The sequence below is a fragment of the Hydractinia symbiolongicarpus genome, chromosome 13 (assembly GCF_029227915.1).
Source record: "Hydractinia symbiolongicarpus strain clone_291-10 chromosome 13, HSymV2.1, whole genome shotgun sequence".
Lineage (NCBI taxonomy): Eukaryota > Metazoa > Cnidaria > Hydrozoa > Anthoathecata > Hydractiniidae > Hydractinia > Hydractinia symbiolongicarpus.
The window spans coordinates 16,246,615-16,264,726 of NC_079887.1; the positions used below are offsets into that span (position 1 = coordinate 16,246,615).

The following is an 18,112-nucleotide window of genomic DNA, read 5'->3' on the forward strand; positions in this document are numbered from 1 at the left end:
CACCCTCTATAACACAATCCTGGAAAACATTTTTGTGTGTGTTTAATGCTATTCTAATCTATCTAATCTAATCTAACACTTTTGTTTAATATTTTAAATACTTTTAAAAGCACTAAGGTCATTTATGTATTTGTTTAAATGATTGTTATTTTTTCTGTTTTTGATTTCCATAGAGCTTGTAACCAATTCTGTAGTTATTCTAATACGTGTTGTTGCAAAAAGAATAAGCTTGATTATTTTCAATGTTGCCAGTTTCAGATGGTGATGATGAATTTGAACCTGTAGATTCTTCCCGTGTAGAAGATGATGAAGCTACAATATCAGAAGAAGAAGAGAATGAGGACCAGGCAAGTCTTCTATCTTTTTTTGGTAAAAATTGGGAATTAGATTGTAAAAAAAAATTAAACACAGCCTCCAAGACATGATTAAGGTGGCAGTAACCCTTTTAATTGTAAAATTATGCAGAAAGAAATAATGTAATTATTAAAAGAAACAGTAAAGGGAAACAGTGCTTTGGAAAAGTTTTTATTTAATCTTTTGAATTTTTTAAAAAATAATGTAAAGCAAAATAATGTCCATTTTTGAGTACATAGTTCATTTTTTGACGTAATGTGTATCGTAGTCTTTTTTTAACCAAATCACATATCATTTGGAAGCTAAACGAGCTGTGTCTTTCTTCTCCCTACTGTTATATGTACATTATCAATTTATTATGTATCAATATGCCTCTGGGTCAACATATCAAAGTCGCCAGTCACCTGCTGCGTTGGTGCTCTTAGTTTTGTTGATCTACATGCCATCTATGAGTATAATACGGGAAGCGTAATGCAACTATGATGTCACAAGTTTTAAATTGCTCTTATTCTACAAAAATAGATAATAAAAATCATCATGTTTCTGTTATTGTTAATAGTACTGCACTGTGTGAGCTCCAAATTCCAATAGCATTTTCCTATTTTTATATTTTTAGACATGTTTCAGGCCATTTTTAAGAAAACTCTGAAAACTTTTGCAGACATAAGAAAACAAAGATTTGAACGCCTAAACAAATCTGTGCATGTGTGGGAGAGTACGCGCAAGCGATCACACACCTTTCACGAAATGGTCAGATGTTTGGTAAATCAATAGATATATAATGCAAAATATTTTAACTGTTGATATTTTTCTTTTAACAGTGTTTTCCACAGCTACCCAAGAATCTTTCAAAATATATAAAAGCTTATTATTTAAAAAAATACAAGAGAACAAAAAAACTCTGCACACCCTTTCAACCTGGGTAATCCAAAGTTCATTGTTAAACAGAAGCTGATGAAAAATCATGGGGGTTGTAAAAAGTTGAAACTCGTAAAAATCGATTTTTCACTTGCATATAATACATTTTTAACTGGAAATTTCTGTTGACTCAGAAATTTAGATATTAGTCAAAATCATTTTCATGGTTATCAAGGTATATTTTCTCAAGAAATAGTAAAAAAAGGAGTAAATAATGCAATTGTTTGGACAGCTAAAAGGGTTACTGCCACCTTACAGTTTTAATTCACCCCTCAAGACTTTTAATCTCTGTACTATTTTCGCGTTCATCATGTTTTTTTCACTTTTGTTGACAGGGAAAATATGATGATGAGTTGAATGCTTTAAAAGAAGATAGTGAAATACCAATTGAAGATCTTATTGACAAACTTCCAGAAGACATGCTGACAAGGTTAACTGCTCCAAAGGATGACTACTTTTCATCTGATGATGAAAATGAATCTGGATCAGATAACAATAAGGGATCTGGTCATGACTCTGATGCTGCTAGGTAGGTGTAGCACATTTGCTTCAGCTTAGTCTTAGCATAGTCTTTAACCCAATACTAACTGGATAGTAGATGTTTTCATGACGAAAAAGTATACACCAAGCAAAAACTACAAATGTTTTGTTAAACTTGATAAAACCTGAGGCAAACAAATTAACTTTAGTGAAAGACCTTTTTGAAAAGAAAATTATACTAGATATAGAAATCCTGGAGCTTGCGAAAATTAGCATTGTGGCCACGATAGAATGTTTGAATGATTGTTATACATAAAGACCACGATTTTATCGTGGTCTTTATGTATCTACTACGTATCTACTTTTATGTATCTACTACGCTCGTTACACGAACATGATTTCACAAAAATTATTGTTGCTTGATTGCAACAATAATTTTGGTGACAGCATTGCCATTCGATGTTTAGAAAGATTTATATTGCAAACACTCTTAAATTCCAAAGCTGCTAAATTACAGGTGTCTCGACCTGAAATAACATTTTTTAAAACAAACTTAAATGGAAAAGGATCTTACTTTTTTCAGTGTTGAAGAATCTGATAGTGAAGATTATGTTGCAGATGAAGAAATGGAAGATGATGATGAAGGAACAATAGATGTTGAAGAGAGACATAATGATGTTGATCACCAAACAGAGCTGGACGACCTTCAAAAAGAGGGTAACATCACCTTTTTTAGTGGAAATTTTGTCTGTTTATCTTGAGGGTTGGGAAAGGAGAAATGAAGGGGGTAACCTCCCTTTTTATAAAAAGTTTTGGCTGTTTCTCTGGAATTAAGGGAACAGAAATGTAGCAGAGGACATGGTATACCCATCATGGTCATATTTGTCATTGGTTTTGCATTGATTTTTCTGAATTGTTTTATTATTACATTTTATTGTGTGAATGAAGTAAAAGAGAGAAGAAAAAAATAGATCCAGAGTATTTTTATTTTCTCAAGAGAAATGCTTTGTGTATCTTAAATAAAAATCTGAGACATTTACAAAAATCAGGGGAAGAAATTATCATTCATATTTTTTTGCCAGAGTTAAAGTTTATTATATTGGCAGTGTATAAAAACAAATGATTAGATATCATGTTTCTCTACAACATTTAAAAACTGATAACAAATAAATTAACGCAATGAATTTACATTTAATGTGTATTGAAGTACTTTAAATAAATGCACTTCTCCCAAAATGAGATGCATGTGATATTCTTGTCACTGTTGCCTTTTTTTAACCCAAAGCAAAGCTGTGACACATAAACATTGTAGATTGCTTTTTTGTTTGTTTTTTCCTTAATAAAGACATTTATTACGGAAATAAGCGATTTGTTATTATTTGTATTTCAGCCATGGGAATTAATGACGGCATTCGGCAATACCGTCGTAAATGCCTTCGTACTTTGCACTGACAACGGCCGTTTTCGTGACACAAAATCATTGTTAAAAACGTTTTATTATGCTAAGTCCACTATATATAATTGTATAAGAATATTTATATGTTAAGTTAATTTAAAACCAAGAGTAAGTTGAAATAGTTATTTTCTAAAATTTTCCGAATCAATATCGGAAAACACTTCAATTTTTATTACTAACTTCTTGCGAAGAAAAAAATTAAATTAGAATAGAACACCTGGCTTCTTTGTGGAAAACATAACGACAATCACACAAGACGTGCCTTTTTATAAAACATTGTCTAAACATTTAACCCATTCATCAAATATTTTTTAAACAGCAAATATGTTGCATAATAATTTTTCTTCTTGTCACCTGTTATTCTAAAGAAAGAAAACGCTTTTAAATACTTCGATGTTCTGAAACATCAAAAGATACATTGTTATGCAATAATTCATAACATATATCAGGGTTCTAATTAGAAAAGTAAAGTCGGTTCGCAAAAATTTCGGCACTCTGTAACGAAGTAAACCACCATCTAGATGTGGCCTGGGAACACCTTAGTTCAATTACCATTTTTCTATCCCCGTTCTTCGTTATAAGTTTTTTAAAACGCAATCTAAAAAAGCATTTCTATCGCCGTTCTTCGTTCTTAAGTTTTTAAAATGCAACCTAAAAAAGCTTTTCTATCGCCGCATTTCGTTCTTAAATTTTCAAAATGCGATCTAACGAAGCTTTACTATCGCCGTTTTTTGTTCTTAAACTTTTAAAATGCGATCTAAAAACCCTTTATATCGCAATTTTATCAAAAATGGCATTTCGATTCGCGAATTGCGAACTGCTAACTCGAACACTGTGTACACATAATACGTAAAAAGAGTTGTTAACTTTATTTAGACATTTCTTTAGTGTGATTGTTACATGTTGATATTTTTATCATATGTTCATTATCTATTTTTACCACAGGATTTTGTTTAAAAGGGAATATTATAACCTCTTAAAAATTGTTGTTGTACTTCATTCCAGCGATGGCAATTTTTTTGCCGTCGTATTACATTACAACGACAGCAAAAATTTAATTAAAATTGCCATCGCACTAAATTTTAGATTCCTATGGCTGTATTTCGATTTTTGTGTTTATTTTTTCTTGTCGTCAACAGATTAGGCAGATTGCATTGAAGATTTTTTGCTGCAAACATCAAATCAAAATGTTTAGAATATTTTATTAAATAATTAAAATATTATATTAAATATACTTTGTTCAAACCTTTGCCTTTTGATTGTCATTTTAGGAGAATTACCAATCTCAGAACTTTTAAAATTATATGGCAACCCAAATAGTAACATGGAGGCTAGTGGGAATGACAGTGACAATGAAGAATCTGATGTAAGCGACAAAGAAGATGGGGAGAAGGCGAAAGAAGATGAAAAATCTGCAGAAATAGGTAATTCTACATCTCCCTTTTCACTTGACAATAATATAAATTGTTTTGTAAAAAGTGTGTTTATACACCTATTTTTGAGTGGGAGTTTATTGGTTTTTTTTCTTTTGTTTACATGTTTCCTGTAGAATTCTTTAACCCCACACCACCATAGAAACCTTAAATTATGGAAAGTTTATTCCTTAAAAAACTCAGTTTGCTAAAACCATAGAAAGCTGTCAAATTCATAGTTTTTTGTGTTAGAAATATTTTTCTGTTACACTGATATATAAATTCTTTTTTTATAGACACCAAAAAGGAAAGGTCCCCCGGTGAGGCTGAAGATGCAAAAGAAGTAATGTTTTGACAATTTGTAGTTAATGCAACAGAATGTTTTAAATAGTGTCATAATAAGCCTTGATCCTGATAAAATTTGGGGAAAACCCAATTGTTTTAGATATTGGACCAAATTCTTTTGTTGTTTTGTTGGTTATGGTTTCAGTGTACAACTCATTTTTTGTTTACAGAACAATACAAATGCTCCTGATGATCAATTGACCAGTGCAGCAGCAACAGCTGAGAGTCTTCAACCAAGAGGCTTTACTTTGTCAACAACACAGGTAAATTACTTGTGGTTACACAATAAAATGCAATAGAGTAATAAAAATTGTGGAGATTGCAGTGTTTGATTTTGTTCTTTAGGTTAAAACAAAGGTACCATTTTTACTACAACATAAATTGCGAGAATATCAGCATATTGGCTTGGACTGGTTAGTGACAATGTTTAGTAAACAGCTTAATGGTATCTTAGCTGACGAAATGGGGCTTGGTAAGACCATACAAACTATCGCATTACTTGCACATCTAGCTTGTGAAGAGGAATGCTGGGGACCTCATTTAATTGTTGTACCAACAAGTGTAATGTTAAACTGGGAGTTCGAGTTAAAAAAATGGTGCCCTGGCTTTAAAATATTGACCTATTTTGGAACACAGAAAGAGAGAAAGTTAAAGCGAGCGGTAAGTGGTTAGATATTGTTTAATACTGTTGATTTTGTACCTTGATCTAAGTTTTGGAATAAACAGTAGAGGTTTTGAGCATGATCTTACTTTTTATCTGATATTATTGTTTATTTTAATTAACATGAAAACATTGTTATTATGATTTTGTTGGTGCATTACTCCTCTTCCTAGTGATATAAGTACAGTCTGAATGTAATCTACCACGTACACGCTAATATCACACCTTTGCGTGGAGGACGGCAGTCGTTTGTCTTTTGTTATAATTAAATCCCTTAAGGGTTTTGTGAGTTTATATTTCCATGTTAAAAAACAATGTGCTTGCAAAGAAATATCGGAGCAATTATATTTCTTGTATTAGCGAGATGCATTGTGTAAATGTATTGGTAAGCTATTCCCTTAGTATTAGCGTGAAGTAATTAAATAATAAAAATCTTTCAAGTTTTATAATACATTGCGCGAGAATGTATTGTTGATTTAATTACTTAAAAAAGATTCCAGTGTGTTTCATTTAAGAAACATATGACAAGCATTGTTCACAACACTTAAATGACTTGCGCGTTTTTTTATTAAAAGAATACAACTAAGGTTTATTTTTGTAAAACAAATGGTGTATATTCTGAAATACTTGCATACTTTTTTTATTGCCGCTTTTCGTTTATAAACTTTTAAAATGCGATCTAAAAAAACATTTCTATCAGTGCTTTTTGTTTATAAACTTTTAAAAAGTGATCTAAAAAAACATTTCTATCGCTGCTTTTCGTTTATAAACTTTTAAAATGCGATTTAAAAAAACATTTTTATCGCCGCAGACAAATTTAACTTTTCTAGACAAATGATATTTCGTAAAAATACAATTGTGTCCATGACGAAAAATTTTATCGAAGTAACTTTATATTAAAATACTATTTCTAATTCAACTCCGATGACTAATTTTGTAATGGAACGCAAACAACTAAATTTTCATACTTAATTACTGCAATTAAACATTTCAAAAGAGTTCGCGCAAAATAGATTGCTAAAATTGATCTTGCAACCTATTGTGATTAACCAATTGATCGCGTGGGGTCATTGTTTATCAGCGAGACAATTATTTTCTTAAAAAAACAAAAGCTATCGCAATGTTATTGTTCTGTGTAACTATTCATGTGAATTTCGCATCCGCGGTAGATTACATTCAGACTGTACTGTAAAACACTTTCAGCCAATAAGTGTTTATTGGAAAAAGATATTTACAAAATTTATAGAAAGTTTTTATTTTTTACTCCATATAAGCCATACTTTAAGTAAGGCTTATAAGATGTGTCAGTGATTTTCTTCAAAAAGAAAACATTAAAATAAGAAAACATTGGTGATAATCTTTGATAATTACTATTATTGTTTTTATTCTATTGTCTTATTTACTTAAACAACTAAGAAAGTTCTCTTTATGCTAAAAAATAAATTGCATAGACACAAAATAGCATGTGTGGACATTGTTTCATCATTATACCTATCATTGAACAAATGATGAAATGTTATCTTTTTATGTGTATTTAGGGCTGGTCCAAACCTAATGCCTTCCACGTCTGTATCACATCTTATAAGCTGGTTATACAAGACCATCAAGCATTTCGTCGAAGAAAGTGGAAGTACTTTATCCTTGATGAGGTTAGTATAAGGTATTTAGATCTTAAAGCAATGGTATAAAGTTACTTTTCTGTTAGAAAAACTTTTGACAAAAAACTTGTATATATTGATACAATTTTTAATTGTTGGCATGTCTTAATTGTAGGCTCAAAATATAAAGAATTTTAAATCTCAACGCTGGCAAATGCTGCTAAATTTCCACAGTCAACGACGTCTTCTACTAACTGGCACGCCTTTACAAAACAGTTTAATGGAGCTTTGGTCACTCATGCACTTCTTAATGCCCAATATCTTCCAATCCCATCAAGATTTCAAAGAATGGTTCTCCAATCCTCTCACTGGTATGATCGAAGGAAGTAGGGAATACAGTGAAAGTATAATTAAAAGACTTCATACGGTAAGTTTAGCCTTACAAATATTTAAATGTTTTTTTAAAAGAAAACAATGCTACAGAAATTTTTCTAAGCTGTCCAATATATTTTATAATAATCTCAAATTTTAGTTTTTGCTTCGCAAAAAAAAGTAGAAAGTTGAAAAAATGCGAGGGAATCTCTTCACTGATTATAGTAAAGTACAAAAGATGATGGCAACGAAGGTTTTATTGCTAACAATACTTTTTGCAGGTGCTTCGACCTTTTTTGTTACGCCGGTTAAAATGTGAAGTCGAACTGCAAATGCCAAAAAAATACGAACATGTTGTAAAATGTAGACTATCGAAACGACAAAGGTTTCTGTATGATGAATTTATGTCTAGAACAAAGTGAGTATTGTATGTTGTTGATGTTTTTGTTGTTGTTGTTGTTTTTGTTATTAAATTTCACTAAATTAAAACACTGGATGTATTTTTTACAAGCATTAAATTTGTTTAGAACAAAAGAAACACTAGAAGCAGGAAATTTTCTTAGCGTGATCAACATATTAATGCAGCTACGAAAGGTTGGTATTTCCATGCAGTTTTATTTAGAATTTCTGTTTGCCTAATCTAAAACATATATTGTCTGTCTCTTAGGTCTGCAATCATCCTGATTTGTTTGAATTACGTCCTGTCTTTTCACCATATGTCTTAGGGGAACTTCAGTTTGTGACAGCTTCCATCATAAACAATGCAATTTCTTACAATCCTTTAGAGAATATAAGTCTTCCTTCATGGAATTTTTCACTAGCAGATTTAGATTTGACCATGAGTGCATTTCAAGCGCACAGGACAAGCCAGTTAAAAGTAAAAAAGGTTTTAATTGAAGAGTTAAGCAGTAGTTGCAATAAGAGTAAAGAACTTGTCAGTGAAGAATTTCCGACACCTCTTCAGCGTAAATTTCGAACATCTTCATCACAATTTCAACCATTAGCTAACGTATCTGAAGAAGTCTTGACAGCTGTTCCAGAAATGGAGTCAGGACGCAGTTATTTAGATGTAATTAATGTGAATAGTAAAACTTATGGCAGCCAAACTGTGAATGATATATTGTTGAGGCAAATTGAAGACTCAATTGATAGTTCTGATATTGATGTTGTAAATGTTGATGGTGACGATGATGTCCTCTTTCAACCAGCTATGAAAAAGCCAAAAATAGAAATCATTGAAGATGTTTCTGTTAAAGGGAAATTACTGGAAGAATATATTGCAGATGTTGTTTCACCCTTTCATTTGGTAGGTAAAATTTAATTTATTTTCAGTCATTTTGTGCCTAAACATGTAACATTCTATAATTCTGCCTTCTAATGAGCAAATTGAGTATTTTTTTCTTGTTTTAGAAAAGACAATTACTTTTAATTAATATTAAATAATAAAAAAATAAGCCAATTTGTGAGCTGAGATATGTATTTTATATTTTAACATTTTAGTCTGGGCTAAAAGAGAAAGCCAGAAACTATAAAAGCAATCGTTTAGCACACATGGCTGCAATAAATGAGCGTCACTGTGATGCATCACCTGTATATGGTTTGGACCTACACAGAGCTGTCCAGTTGAAACAACATACAAGTAACCGATTTGTTGGAGCTCTACTGCATCAATATCCCCATGATTGTATGTGTAGTCATCTTCAGAGCCTTGTGCTTACTCCAACATGCAGATTGAATCAAAGAAAACCCATAACAGAAAGGTAAAAAAAAATTTTCCAACTTAAATGTTGTGGTTGGCCATGTCATATTTTAGTTTTGTTGATATCAGCTTTAGTTTTCTGATAAGGTGTTCATTGATGTAAGAAATACTTATGCATAATAATTTTTAAAAAAATTATTATGCATCTTTAAATGTGCTTTTGGGTGTGCATTCGTATAAAGCTTGGCATTCTACAGGTTCTAATAATAGTAAACCTAAGTTTTGTTGTGAAGGGGTATGTGCTATAGTACGCCTTTATTATGCCTGCATTATCAATATACCAACATGTGTTGTTCTTATAGATTTTCATTGTACGTTCGCCCAGTGGTAGCACCGGTTATTGCAATGAGATGTAGTCATATGGCTCCATCAAAAGTTCAAGAATCGCAAAATCTTGCCAACACTTTAAACTGTCAGTTAGCCGGAAAAACGGACATCTTGTTGCCATCAATTACACAGTCACTTATTCAGTTTCCTGAAACTCGTTTAGTGCAATACGATTGTGGTAAGTGTGCCTAGGATAAAAACAGTCTTTTTTGTTCTGTTAAAAAATAGGTATAGTGTTTAAATCCTGCTTGACCTTTTTTAAGTTCTAAAAAAATAACCTCTGATCACTATTTCTTGCCAACATAGCTATGATAAAAAACATTTTGATTGTATGTGTTACTTAAATATATTGCATTTAGGTAAACTTCAAGCTCTTGATCAACTACTTAGAGAGCTTAAACATGGTAAACATAGGTACGTCTGTTTGAAATAACGCTTTGTTTTTGCAATTATCTACAGTTTAAAAGAGAGTATTTCTATTATGGTTCTTATTTATTTTGCAGAGTTTTAATCTTCACACAAATGACGAAAATGTTAGATGTTTTAGAGCGCTTTTTAAACTACCATGGATATATTTATCTTCGATTAGATGGAACCACTAAAGTTGAACAAAGACAGGTATTAATGGCTGGTGGCAAGTTGTTATTGTGGTTTCATCAATAAAAACTTGTTTTTGTTATCTTGTTTGCTATAAAGCAGTGGAGTAAATACTTTTTTTTCAGGTTTTAATGGAGAGATTCAACCAAGATAAAAAAATCTTTGTTTTTATTCTCTCCACGAGAAGCGGTGGAATCGGTGTGAACCTTACAGGTGCTGATACAGTTATATTTTATGACAGTGATTGGAATCCAACTATGGATGCACAAGCGCAAGATCGATGTCATAGAATTGGACAAACTCGGGATGTTCATATTTACAGGTAAGTCCCTTATAGTTTCGGTTTGAATTAGAAATATAAAGCCAGTTTGCAAAAATTTGCTGACTCTAGAGCAGAGAACCTCTTTGCAATTGTCTTTGCAAATAGGTGAAACATATGATTGATGAAGAAATTGTGATTTAAATAGTCCAGGGCTGTTTTTTTTTGTTTTTTTTTTTTTGTTTTTGGGATGGGGGGGGGGGGGGGGAACTTCTTCTCTATCTGTAATCTTCCCAATTTTATACAACTGAGACACATCATAAAGCTTATATGATTGATAACAGTCTTGCAACTCACTGAAATCCTATTCCTTATTTTTTTTCTAGACTGATTTGTGACCGTACTGTTGAAGAGAATATATTAAAAAAGGCACACCAAAAAAGGTTGTTAGGAAACATAGCTATAGAAGGGGGAAATTTCACTGCAGCATTTTTTAAACAAGATTCTGTTAAGGACTTGTTTGATATCAATCAAAAGGAAGAAGTTCAAGAGGATAAGCCAATGGTGTTGAAAGATGAAGTAGAAGATACTGCTGAAGAAAGTAATAAAGAAGAAGTAAACAAAGAGCAGAAAATGGAAAATAACAAATATGAAGAGGTAGGTTCTTAACTTTTATATTTGTTATCTTTTATGTTTGTGTTGTTGTTGTTGTTGTTTTTTCTTTGTAATCTAAAAGGTATAGTTTTACTCAAGTTGCAAGCATTTATGTTACAACAGGCTGTCTGTCAAACCCTAAAAACGGTGAAATCAGACCAGGCGACCTTTAAAAACCTTGAAATCAGACTAGGTGACCTTGAAAACCTTAAAATCAAACCAGGTGACTAATGTTTGTAAAAAAACCTTAAAAATCTTAAAATATGAATACTTAACAATTTCTATCTGGTCATGAAACATTGATTCATAATAACATATTGATTTTACACTTTTCAAATAATAACTTTGAACACTGCCATGTTGGAGTATTTTTCCCCTTATTGCATACCTAGTTATTTTTTTGTGTACTTTAAACATAGAAATATCACAGACATTATAGTAAAAAAAACTTCAACAAAGGATCACTTTTTTCTGCTCACTGTTCAGGTGCTTTCAAAAGCAGAGGAAGAAGAAGATGTGAAAGCTGCACAAACTGCAAAAGCTGAACAAGAATCTGAACTTCTGGAGTTCAACGAAAATGTACCTTATGCTGAAGTATGTCAATTTTTACTGATGTGTTAGTAAAGAGTATCATGATGCAATATATTACTAAAAGACTAAATATTTTTGCTAAAAAACTGTTTCTTTTACCTTAGGCTGGAAAAAAAGAAGAGTCCAAGGTTGAAAAGGCTCTTGCAACGCTAGAATCAGAGGTGGCCTATTCTCAGAATTTTTAACTACAGATATTGTAGCCTTAAAAATACAAAAAGCTGTCAAGTTAGGTGTGCCCTAATGAAATAAATAGTACAGAAACTGCATTTGTTTTTTTTAGTTAAAACCTATTGAACTGTTTGCACTGCGGTTTATGGAAAGTACCAACACCTTCTTGGTAGAAGACGAAGTGGAAGAGGCTGCGAAAATGCTTCAACAGAAAAAGAAAGACTGGGAACTTGACCATTTACAATCTCTAAAAGAAGCAGAGGAGCGCAAAAATGCAGAAGAAGAAGACGACATGTTCTTTACGTATGTCCGTGATGAAACTTATGCCAAGGTGAATGATAAAACAAAGGGTTCAAGAACTATATCTAAATCTAATAAATCCAACTATACAGACTTGCATGTTGAGGTTCTTAGCAGCCCCAAGGAACCTGAAAGTAACTGCACTTCACCACAATTTCAATTAAGATTACAGCCATTGATTTTAAAATTAGGCGATGATAAGATAGCCCAAATAAAAAAGACTGCTAGGGAAGCAATTGATGCTAAAAATACAGCTCCAGTTAACAGTAGAGTTAAAAAAATTACTCTTAAGCAGCCTGTAAAAACAGCTGCAAGTATGAAGAACTTAAATGAGAAAAAAACTTTGCCAAGTACTAAAAATACTGTTGGTAAAACAATAACAACTAGGAAAAGTGGAAAATCCACTGCTCCCATACACCTGACTGAAAAGGATGCTTCTGTAGAATCTGAAACAAGAAGCATAGCCACCACTCAGAAATTAGCTGCAACATCTCCCACTGATCATTTGCCTCTGCCATCCCGAACACGCAATAACAATGCTGTTACGCTAAAGGATTTTATGTCGACTCTACCGAGGGACACCTCGTCACAACTCCGACCCTTGGCAAATAAAAGAATAAATTCTGTCACCGAAAATAAACTCTCTAATGTGGAAAACCGTCCACAGCTTAAACCTTTGACAAACATTTCCTCGGCAGCTTCTAGTCCTATTGCTTCTCCTGGAAGTAGTGATGGAAGCAGTGATGTTCGTCGAAGCTCACGCACACCACGTCCAAAATTTGTAGAAGATGATTGGTTTTTGTTCAGTTAAATAGAATAATATCTTTGTGCAATACATATTTATACAAAATAGGATAATTGTTTTTTATCCGTTTAAATTATGTCTCAAAATTTTTATACCAATAATACAAGCTATCAAAAAAGTTTTAAATTGTGTTGTTTTGTGTATTGGATGGCAAGAGGTAGCTTTTCGTTAAAAACAGTGCATCGTTGTTTCATTTGTGATTTTTTTTTCATTGAAGGGAGCGTTACAACTATATTCTTTATACCATTACCTTTTGCCATACCAAGATTAACAACACAATGAAGACATTGCACTGTATGACTAGAAGCTGCCTGTTGACAATAGAAATCCCGAGAGTTTGATTTTGAAGAAAGACATGAACTGTTAATTCTTTCTTCAGAGTTGCTTTCAAATATCCCTTGGGTCAAAAGATTTAATTTGTGTCGCTATATCTAAGAAACTTACACCCTTCCTAATTGTTTCACCTGCTACTGGCTGGTAGTGGTACCTCTCTGTTTATTTTTTAAGTCTGGCATTCAAAAACGAGGTGTAAACAACAGTCTCTGATAAGAAAAGTGAGAAGCATAAGTAGGGTCTACCTAGAATTGAACCAACCTACCTAAATTGTGGAGACAAGATTTTTCTACGAGATCTTCACATTTTTTTATTTTATTTTGTGGCAGTTGGGTCCTAGGAAACATATAAAGGTGTATGTGCATATGCATCATAAAGCAAGTGAGTAAAAAGTGTTAACATTTCAAAATCTATTCATCAATCCAATCGTTTGTAAACAGTGAGCAGAAAATAAATTTACAAGAAGGAAGGCCAATAAGATTTTTTTTAAAAAAATAAATTAGTCAGTTGTTGAAAGTGAATTTGGAATATTTTTCTTTACTAAGGTCGTTTTTTCAGGCGAAGGAAAGTTTATCTTCTGGTTTGCGTGTCACCTAAAGAGTAGATGCAACATTAAATTGATGAAAAGTAAATTGAGGCTATTCTACATTACGTTTTGGAATTTAAATAACAGACTTAGGATCTTAGATTATTTGACTAAAACCAAACTCTTAAGTTCTAAGTGTACTAACGTGTCAGCATGACTCTTTTTCCATATATTTCCTCACTTCGTGGGACGTAGATTATTCTGTAATTCCGGCATGTTGAAATGTGCTACTAGCCCATTCTAAACGCTAGTATGAAACCTACTTATGTACAAAAGATTGTTGAGTTTTTGCCTCTTTGAAAAATACACCAAAAACTGTTTTGAATATTGGTGTGTAATTGTTCAAAGTTTTTTGATCTCGTAAATCTTTCATTTTTTAATCATTTTTTTATGAAAATCTGGGCCCCTTTGCTTTGATTGGTTAGAATTAGGAGGTGGCCAGTTAGTTTTTCTTGTTTATTGTTGTTGTTGATATTCTGATTCCAACTAACGAGGAAGAGAAAGATGCACTAGAATTGGACTAAAAAGCATATATACATTGCAAAAAGGTAGGACATGCTAACCAGAATATCAACTTCAGATTTAAAATATTGCAAGCCAATACTTATAACACTTGCATTTTTTTTTCACTCTATTTTAGCATTTTGTAGATGAGTATACTGGTGTCTTTATGCCGGTGAGTTTTTTTTTATAGTGAATGTGGTTTGCAATTTGGTAAACATTTTTGTGAACAGTCGATATACTTCACCTTCCTTCTGTACTATGACTAAGCTGTTTTTAAAGCTGTCTTTAAAAGAAATTACTACTAGATGAATCAGACTGGACATGGTGTCTGTCAGGACAGGGGAAGATAAGAAAATTTCAAAAATCAGAAAAAGTTAGTGAAATTTCTAGGGAATCAAGAGGAAAACTTATAGCACAGAAATGAACAGGCAAATCAATTTTGTAAATGTTGAGTTCAGTGAAGATAGTTTAGTTGGTTGCAAGCTGGAAAAAAGCATCAATGGTATCAGAAAAATCTAATCCTAAAATTCTGGCAGACAAAATGTGGGAGTGAAAGACTTAACTCTAATAAAGGTTGCAATTTCTGCATTTTTCTTCATGCTAGATATGGACACCTCCAACACCACCAAGAGATGGTGAAACAGACTATGTTACTGATCACTGCTTAGCATTTTTGTATGAAACAGGAACTATACCTGAAAACCATTTGCCTCCCACTCATTACCTAAAGTAAGTCATCGCACAGTTTTAAAATTAAATATGGTAGATTAATTAAAACTTGTAATTTTTTTGAGTTAAAATGGTAACTGCAGTTGTGACACACACAAAATGCGGTAAATAAAGGACAGGTGGAATTTATCCAAGGACCACCTAGTTTCTAAATATTTCTTAATAAGCGTAAAGGTTGAGTGTGCTCTGTGTGGTTAATTGTATCTAAGCTCATGTAAGCCAATGTATTAAAAATCATACCGTGAAAAGACTTTGGTTTTATTCAAAACCTGATTACAATCGTGATTTGAGGTTCCAGTACGTCTAATTAATATATTGTGTGTATTGTTATACAGGAAAGGTGGAATGGATTTATATGCGATGAAGCGGAACACAAACCGAACACACTATTTAAGTGTTTTTAAAAAAAAAAGGTAGGTCTTATGCTACAGGTAAAGATAGGTCTTATGCTATCAATTTAACTTCCTGATTAAACGATACAAGTTGGAGTTTTCTCCTTGTATATTTAAAGGCCCACATCCAGGCTACCTATTTTTTTACAGTTCTATGGTATTTACAGGGTCGTGTTACCTTTGAAATTGTTACAACACATTTCCAAAATAGTAGCCGTCATCTGTCTGTCTCTATCCAAAATTGTACCGCAGTAGCAAGTCACCTGAAATGCGGTATTTAAAGGCTGGACGTAGTGGTGGATTATCCACGGGCCACCGACTAGTTATTTATATTGTGTCTGAAAAAATAAGTAGAAAAAACGAGTCGAAATATATCTGCTGAACTCTGGTTTTTAGGTAATACTAACATGGACATTTATTCATCAGGATATAGAATTAAAAAAATTAAATTTTCAAACCAAGGACACCATGTAATATTATATCATGGACCAAATATTACTAAACATTTATTCTTGTTTATTTTTGAAAAGGGGTATTTTTATTTCGTGGAACAGTAGTATTGGTAGTATACTTTTTATATAGACATCGTTTATCCAAATTCAAATCGATTTTTGATAAGAAGGCACTAGAGTTGCTGAACAAGAACAAGTTGAAGAAAAGTCAGAAGCTAAAACAAAAAGCAATGACAGTACCAATTGTTCCATCTTCAGTCACGACCAGACCAGATTACTCGCAGGTAAGTCACTTGTTGCATAAACTTAACAATTTGAATATATGTTTTCACCACACTGTTATTGTATTCTGATGCATTAAAGAAAAGGTCATGACTATCACTTTACTTAGCAGATTTACGATAAAAGTATATATTAAGCTGAATGTCATCGCTTAAAATTCTTTTTGTTGCAGCAAGGACCTGATTGGTTAATCAATGAAGACTGGGCACTACTACAGGTTTGTCTACATCTAAGGACTAGTGCTTGCCTTTATCGTGTAAGGTGATGTGAATCACAAACAACTATGTCGGACCGCCAACACCATGGTATTTTCTGTGTATTATTGATTTTTAATGATGACAGGGTGTCATACGTGGAAAACCTTAAAATCATAGCAGGTTACCTTGAAAACCTTAAACTATAAATTTTTCCAAAAAAATAAAATGCGTAGTTATAAAACATTGCCTTGTATTGTTTAAATGTTGAGCACATGACCTTATTGTGTATTTTCTTCTGTCTTCGTGCTTTGGAACCTTAAAATGTTGCCAACCATTAAGAATACCCTAAAATACTGATAAAAACCTTAAAAATCTAGAAATTTCTACAAGAAAGTTTGTTAACAATGTGATTTGTGTTTAGGCTGTCAATACCATGTCTGAGTTACCGTTGGATTTCCAGAACGAACCAGTTCACAGCAAACTAGCAAACTGGGATTTAGCTGCAGATATTGTGAACAGTATGAGCAGAGTTCGCAGATCAGCTAGACAGGTTAGACATTAACTGGACTTGTGTTAATTTTAATATTTTATATTTACATGTGATGTTTATGTTTTCCTTTTAGTGTCGTGACAGATACCAAAATGTGATATTGCTTCGAGAGGAAGGGAAAGTAAGTAATGCTACTTTGTTATTTGTTACTTTTTTTGTTTAACATATCCAGAAATCACACCTTGATTAAACCTTTAAAAAACTATCTATCTCATGTGAAACATTTCGGTTCTGTGTAGCTTCTTGACAATGAAACCAGTACCTTATTGCATATGATATCCTTTGAGATATTGGTTATTTACCGCTATCTTCGAATAAAAAACTTCTAAGTACATTTCGTTTAAGCTTTTAACAACCCCGCAAACAGACTCTACTGACGTGAAGTTAAAGAAGAATAAGAAAGCCATACAACAGCTGCAGCCGCCGAAGGTTCGTAAAAATGATTGGGGAACCATCATTTAGCGCCATAATTTGTAATAATAAACAAAACTCCAACTTAATTTTGAAATACGACTTATCACTAAGTAATGCTTTGTAAATAACTCTTCTTTGCACCTGACTATTAGACTGTTGATTTAGACTGCTGCACCGCTTCATCCTCAACAAAAAACACATCCACAGTTTAACCAGGACCATGGTAAAAGCGTTCTTAATATGCACTATTCGAAGTTCGATTCGGTAAAAAAAGCATCGTTGAAACGTAAACCAACTATAAAACAACCGTATGTGATTTAGCTGTTCTTATGTTGCTGTTACTCGCCTTTTGTTAGTATGAGAAGATAGTTATCATAACTGATATAAATTTTACTTTGTCTTTACTTTTGTCTTGATATCCTAATAAAAGATGTTTAGCATTGTGTACTCAATGTTCGTGCTTGTGTATTTATTTATTTTTTGCTTTCTTTTGTTTTTTAGAAATGCCGGTAAATTTCAAGGTTCCAGGTTAGTATACTTGCTACTAAGTTTGTTGGAATGAGTGCTTTTGGAAACACATTTACATTTTTAATTCTTCATTTTCGCACTGTTATTGA

General features: G+C 32.4%; 1 protein-coding gene across 3 annotated transcripts in view; it reads left to right on the forward strand.

The window, feature by feature from the left end:
* The window catches only part of LOC130623928 (helicase domino-like), a 38,579-nt gene that overhangs the window by 15,860 nt on the left and 4,607 nt on the right, over window positions 1–18,112 (forward strand). For 2 of the 3 annotated variants that reach the window (XM_057439475.1, XM_057439476.1), the window contains exons 5-35: window positions 253–347; window positions 1,608–1,801; window positions 2,336–2,469; window positions 4,480–4,632; window positions 4,917–4,963; window positions 5,136–5,228; window positions 5,311–5,625; window positions 7,165–7,275; window positions 7,400–7,651; window positions 7,878–8,014; window positions 8,124–8,190; window positions 8,264–8,902; window positions 9,097–9,356; window positions 9,658–9,860; window positions 10,042–10,096; window positions 10,186–10,300; window positions 10,405–10,601; window positions 10,925–11,195; window positions 11,679–11,786; window positions 11,888–11,944; window positions 12,064–12,282; window positions 14,616–14,651; window positions 15,084–15,208; window positions 15,544–15,621; window positions 16,183–16,336; window positions 16,507–16,551; window positions 16,953–17,081; window positions 17,155–17,202; window positions 17,427–17,510; window positions 17,661–17,803; window positions 17,997–18,023. In XM_057439475.1, coding sequence (XP_057295458.1) covers window positions 253–347; window positions 1,608–1,801; window positions 2,336–2,469; window positions 4,480–4,632; window positions 4,917–4,963; window positions 5,136–5,228; window positions 5,311–5,625; window positions 7,165–7,275; window positions 7,400–7,651; window positions 7,878–8,014; window positions 8,124–8,190; window positions 8,264–8,902; window positions 9,097–9,356; window positions 9,658–9,860; window positions 10,042–10,096; window positions 10,186–10,300; window positions 10,405–10,601; window positions 10,925–11,195; window positions 11,679–11,786; window positions 11,888–11,944; window positions 12,064–12,282; window positions 14,616–14,651; window positions 15,084–15,208; window positions 15,544–15,621; window positions 16,183–16,336; window positions 16,507–16,551; window positions 16,953–17,081; window positions 17,155–17,202; window positions 17,427–17,510; window positions 17,661–17,803; window positions 17,997–18,023 — 4,591 coding nt within the window. The remainder of the gene's footprint in view (window positions 1–252; window positions 348–1,607; window positions 1,802–2,335; window positions 2,470–4,479; window positions 4,633–4,916; window positions 4,964–5,135; window positions 5,229–5,310; window positions 5,626–7,164; window positions 7,276–7,399; window positions 7,652–7,877; window positions 8,015–8,123; window positions 8,191–8,263; window positions 8,903–9,096; window positions 9,357–9,657; window positions 9,861–10,041; window positions 10,097–10,185; window positions 10,301–10,404; window positions 10,602–10,924; window positions 11,196–11,678; window positions 11,787–11,887; window positions 11,945–12,063; window positions 12,283–14,615; window positions 14,652–15,083; window positions 15,209–15,543; window positions 15,622–16,182; window positions 16,337–16,506; window positions 16,552–16,952; window positions 17,082–17,154; window positions 17,203–17,426; window positions 17,511–17,660; window positions 17,804–17,996; window positions 18,024–18,112) is intronic. The other variant, XM_057439477.1, reaches the window with a different exon arrangement.